At 37.7% G+C, this 6,000-nt stretch overlaps 1 protein-coding gene across 1 annotated transcript; it reads left to right on the top strand.

The window, feature by feature from the left end:
• Positions 1-4,850: 4,850 nt before the first annotated feature.
• On the top strand, positions 4,851-5,767 carry LOC121985395 (NDR1/HIN1-like protein 1). Its single transcript, XM_042538824.1, has one exon. It carries the CDS (start codon positions 4,940-4,942, stop codon positions 5,579-5,581), a length of 642 nt encoding a protein of 213 aa, XP_042394758.1. The 5' UTR covers positions 4,851-4,939; the 3' UTR covers positions 5,582-5,767.
• The last annotated feature ends 233 nt before the right edge of the window (positions 5,768-6,000 follow it).

The following is a 6,000-nucleotide window of genomic DNA, read 5'->3' on the forward strand; positions in this document are numbered from 1 at the left end:
TTCAGGTTGATGCTGTCAGGAGGTTCCAGTCGCTAGTCCCCCACCACTTTGCTTCGTGATGGTTTTCTACTCTTTGGACTTTTGGTTCCTTGTTATGTATTTATATACACTTGTGATGAAGGATTGTACTCGAGAATCTTTTATCGAGTTTTGGTCTACTACTTATTTTTCCGCTGCGAAGGTTTCTCTGTTGTGTTTTGTGTTTCCCGTCGTAGTAGTGGAGTAGATTGTTTTCAAATAAACTGCGTGGTTGTGTCAGCCAAAGGTTGAGATTATATAAACTGCGTGGGTGTTTATTTATTTCATTGTATATGTTCCGACCGTGTTGGTCGAGGTATGTGTGGCCCTGCGGGCTTGTAGTCAAGTTTCATATTGTCACCCGTACAGAGGAGATGTTGTCGAAATTTCTTTTGGCATACACTCTCCCGGGGCGTGACAATATGGACTTTTTGTTATTCTTAAAAACATATTAGAAATTATATATATTTTTTAATTATTAATGACACCTTTAATCTCCCCATCAATGTGAATAACTATGTTTATAATCAATTAAAAAAAAAAGATGATGCACTTGTTGAATATTTGAATTTCTGCTAATTTTCCCCATATAAAACAATTAAAGCGCAAAAGAAGAACTATAACAAAAATGAAAACTCTCGATGGAAATCTTAAGATAGCTCTTACAAAGCTCGCTCCCCTTTCCACTGTATTTATAGAGATTTTTTTTTTCAAATGGGATACACTGGGGTTCTGGGTCTTCCACTGTGAATGCTTTCTAATTTACCCTCGCAACCGATGAAAAACTTTTATGAGACCGAACTGATCGCCCAGATTCAATGTTACTTAGTTCAACATCTATATTAATTTGAATTGGTTTTTTTTGTTGTCAGGGCTTGGTTGAGTTGGTCATCACACGGTAGAATTGTCAAATTAAATAAGAATTGATTCTTGACGAAGCTGGAAGAAAAACCCCCCTTTGGTGGTTTGCTCAGTTTTCTTATTTATCTATCGTTATGAGGTCGACCGTGTGGGATGCTCTAGTCAACGTATGATTTTTTTTTTTTTGCCAAATCAAATCTATATTTTTTTTTTAAAAAAAATTTGAGATTGTTTAGAACTTTTACACCATATAAAATTTTGATGGTTTTAAAGACCTTATATTTATTTTAAATTTATATTATCATATCCCTATTGATCCTTAAATTGATGGTTCTTTATTTTCTTCATGATAGTAAAAGATAATTATGTTATTTCAACTATTTTTCATAGTTCGTTCTCAAGTTATATAAATAAAAGTATATGATGGGATCAATTTATAGCTCATTGTCAAATGGTTACGTCGTGGAATTTTTTTTTTCTGAATACATGCATCCATCAAAAATTAATCTCTATTATATTATTATAAATTTATTATCCTTTAATTAACTGGGCACTCCATGAAAAAACTTTTTCTTCTCTAAATTTGGATATATGAACTCCTTCCCCATCAGATAAAAAAAAAAATCCTTGATGACTTTAAGGTCATCATTGACTTTGGACCAAAAGTGTTAATTTTCATATCCTAAATTTATCCCATGTTATTTTCCTATAAAAAAGGTAAATCTAAATTTAAAGTCATCAATGAACATAGCTATGCTCCTAGCTAGTGATCCCAAGTCTATCCATATTTATTTTAATTTTTTTTAGTCCTCTCAAGCTCCCTGAGTCTTGACTAAAATGGTTCATAACAAACACAATAAATATGGAAAAAATTATATTGCCGGTTAAAATCGTTATTTAAAACTAACTTTTACAAAATCATTATTTATTACATTATCAAATGTGACTAAAAACGAGCAACATTAAAAAAGATGATAGAAATAGCACAAGTTGAAGAAAATTCAAAAACTTTTAAACTAATGTGCAGTGCAACATATATATAATTATGTGTTATGCGTACTATTTCAAATATTGAGAGTCGTGGTTATTTTATATCTATGAGATGTAAAAAAATTAATTAGAAGTTTTTAAGTCTTATTAAATATTTTTATTATGTTTGAATGCATTATGTTACAAAATACTTTTCTGAATTGAGGTTGGAGATAAGTTCTCATAAAATATTTAAAGTTGCTCAAGTGAGCCAATACAAATTATGACTTGATGAATTTTATAATAAAAAATGTGTACAACTTTTCACTTCCTCATTTAAAAATACAAAATTTGCTGCGCTCATCACCAACAAAGGATAGTTTCGCTTAAACACTGGGTATGACTTTATACGGCGATAAGGTGTCTAGCTAGTTCCACTGAGAGTTTTTGGTTCCGTTTTTACTGAGTGTTTTTTTAGATTCTAACTGTATAAAAATATTTTTAAGTAGTTATGAATGTCAATTTGTATTTCAGTTTCTTAACTTTCACTACTGTAAGTAAGAATTTGATATTTTATTCTCACTAAAAAATATACTAGACGTACCCAGTTAGATGAAAATTTTGAAACTTTGAAATCTGATGGTGTTTTTTTTGTAGCAGTACAAGAGGCTGGTCCACTTTTAGTCATGCTATATTTACTTTGCTCTTCTTTTTCGGATACATTTGGCATGACATTAGAACCTTGTTCAGAAATATTTTTACTGATATTGATCTAGATTTGGATGCTCAAGTGGAATTTGGAGCATTCCAAAAAATAGGAGATCCAACAACGAGGAGACAAGTAGTCTGATATAAGATTGTTCTGGTATCTTTCGCCCATTTTTTTTATTTATGATCTAAAATTAAAAATTAATATTTATGTCTTTAATAAATTTATCATTTTACATAATTAATATCACATGTTGTTGGATCGTGGCAAAAGGTGGAACCGCCACCCTAGCGGCCCCCTGGCCCCGGCCCCACAAGATTCCAGAGGGAGTAAATCACAGTTAATGCTGGGCAGGATAGGTGACTGGGGGTCGAAGGAATTTTTTGGCGCAATAGACCAGGGTTTTATCCCCGAGTGCAACTGGTGGCCCCCTGGCCCCGCCCCCACAAGACATGTTGTTGGATCGTGAGTATGTGAGAGGGGGAGGGTGAATTACGTGGTTTTGAAAACAGAGTTATTTTATAAATTTAAAGTAAAATTATAGTGGAAAGATTGAACTGAAAAGCACATAAAAAAAACTTGGTCGGTTTTACTTGGTTTGGAACATTCGACAACTCCTACTCCAAGACATAGGTCCCGCGGACCTATCGATGGGTAATTCACTAAACGTCTCTTCCGGAACTGTCGAAAGAGGTAATCGAATACAAAAATAGGGGCAGTGTAACATCCTACACTTCTCGTTTAAAGCAGTAGTATGAAAATTGCAACACTATTAAAAGTTACCAACAATTGAGTGTGCTCGTGTGTTGTTGTTGGTCTGCCGAGATGATTGGATGACTTGGAAAAGTAGCTCGGTGGTAGAATGACTTCTTTGAAGCAGCAGTAGGAAGCTAGAGTAATCCGAATACCAACCGGATGCTTAGAAGCTTATAAATTGAGGTGTGTTGAAGGGCTGGTCGAGATGCTCTTTTATGGAAAGTGGAATGTGCCTTCTATAATATTGAAGGTGTCTTCAATGAGTAAAATCTGATCCCGAACAATTCACCCTTATCGTCGACGAAGTCTGATTTTATCCAATGAAAGACGCCTTCCAAGCCTTCAAAGGCGCCTTCCAAGTCTTCAAAGGCACCTTCTATGAACAGTACTCAAGACGCCTTCAAAGCTCCTAAAGGCGCCTCGAGTACTATCCACCTGATGCTCTTTGTGCTCTATTTGCCCTGTAAAATGTGTTAGTTCAATACTAAAACATCTAACCTCTAAAATAAAGTTAGCACAAATAATAATAAGCAATAATAATTAGTTTATATTCTTTCAAGACCAGGAACTAGTCAAGGTCTCAATTTAAGGATCCAAAATGGACCTAAACTGGACCAGTGCCTAAAGTCCAACCTTGGACTCGTCCTCACCAGAACTCTCTCCTCCAGTGACTTGCCTTCACTTACCAACTTACAGTCTATTAATTGAACTCTCGACCCACCAGGTCTTCATGTAGTTGTCAAGTCCGGAAACCCAATTAGACTTTGGTGAGCTGTCAGGCCCTGCAGACTTAGCTGGACTTCCTACCAGATATCAAATCGGCTTTTTGACTTATCTGGACTTTGTACCAACTATCGGGTCCTCAAACCTAGTTGGGTTTTATCCTAGTGTCATATCTTCTAGATCTGTCAATCTTTACGCATCGGTAAATATATTAAATCACAATAACACCTAACTTAACTCACTTGTCATTTATCAAAATCTGAGTTAGACCATTGTACAAATTGTACTAACAATTTTTCCCTTTTTGATGCAATGTCAATCTAGGTTAAAGTTAGAAAAAGATATATTAAAATAAAATAATAATACCATGATTCAAAAAAAAAATTAAGTAATTTTAATTTCTATTTATTTATTTATTTTTATTTAATCCTTACCCTCCTTCTTTGCAACTCTATTTTATATTACTAAATTTACCATATGACATTAGGGTATTGGATAATTTTCTACCTAGAAGCATTAAAATTGATGAACCTAACTAACACTCTACCACAATCTCTAATTTTCTTAACTCCCCATAAGAACAATACGAAATAATATAATAAATAGTTCCAAAATTCTGTGTTATCATCAAAACAACAACGGATCATTCTCATCTTCCATGATGATATTTTTTTTTCCCCAAAAAAAATAATTTATTAATTAATTAGTACCAAATGATAATATGATAGAGTATAACGGATCACCTAACTAAAATAATGATTATTTATGTTTATAATAATATAAAAATAAATTATATATCTAAAGAAAGAGGCCTTATCATCCGACCTCAATTCACAACCTTGCGTTCTCTGCCACTTTACTTTCCTCTCCTCTCTTCGATTAATCTCATCAAATTGATCGCCGATGACGTCCAAGAAGGACGACTGCGTCGAGCACGGGCAGCGGTGCGAGCGGCGGCGGAGGTGGCGGCGAGTCATCGGCTGCATCCTGCTCTTCCTATTCCTGGTTCTGCTCGCCATCTTCATCACTTGGCTGGTGCTCCGCCCCACGAAGCCGCGGTTCTACCTGCGCGACGCGACGGTGAGCCAATTCAACTACACCGGCCCGCCCAGCAACCTGCTGTCGACGGTGATCCAGGTGACGGTGTCGTCGCGCAACCCGAACGACCGCATCGGCATCCACTACGACCGCCTCGAAGCCTACGCCTCCTACCGGTACCAGCAGATCACGCTCCGCTCCCACCTGACGCCGCTGTACCAGGGCCACAACGACGTCGTCTTATGGTCGCCCATCCTCTTCGGCCCCGCCATCCCCATCGCGCCCTACCTCTGCGACGCCATCAAAGGCGACATCGCCTCCGGCTTCCTACAACTCCGCGTCCGCCTAGACGGCCGGATCAGGTGGAGCGTCGGCAGTTGGGACTCCGGCCGCTACCACCTCTTCGTCGACTGCCCCGCCTTCCTCACCTTCCAGAACGGCAGATCCACCGCCGAAGGCGCCATCGTCAAGTTCCAGCAGTTGTCATCCTGCAGCGTCGAGGTCTAACTTCCTCGGCTGCCGGCAGCCGGCAGCCTACTTGTTCATTAATTACGGCTACCTAATCAATCAATTACCGTGTACTTTAATTACGTATTTATCGACGGGGGAGGAAGAATAATGCAACAGATGCAATCAATTGTATCAACTCTTCTTCTATGAGTTGCCCTGTAAATTAAGTGAATGATTGCAGCAGAGTCGGTGGAGGGAGAGTGTGAATGGGTGGGTGGTTGTCTGGTCAGTGGATGTGCCGTCGTTCTCCGCCCTCTGTTAACGTACACCGCGAAGAAAACGTGATTGGAAGGAAGGAAGGAAAGCGACGTCAACTATGGCAAAAATCTAAAATATCACGCTAGATTTCGTTTTACTAAATTACTGCTATCTACTCGATTAACGATGGAGACGAAATCGCCACCAGCTGGCGCTGT

The sequence above is a fragment of the Zingiber officinale genome, chromosome 5B (assembly GCF_018446385.1).
Source record: "Zingiber officinale cultivar Zhangliang chromosome 5B, Zo_v1.1, whole genome shotgun sequence".
NCBI lineage: Eukaryota > Viridiplantae > Streptophyta > Magnoliopsida > Zingiberales > Zingiberaceae > Zingiber > Zingiber officinale.

Excerpts from the sequence above, each read along its gene's own strand:
- LOC121985395 (XM_042538824.1), top strand. The coding sequence starts at position 4,940 with ATGACGTCCAAGAAGGACGACTGCGTCGAGCACGGGCAGCGGTGCGAG.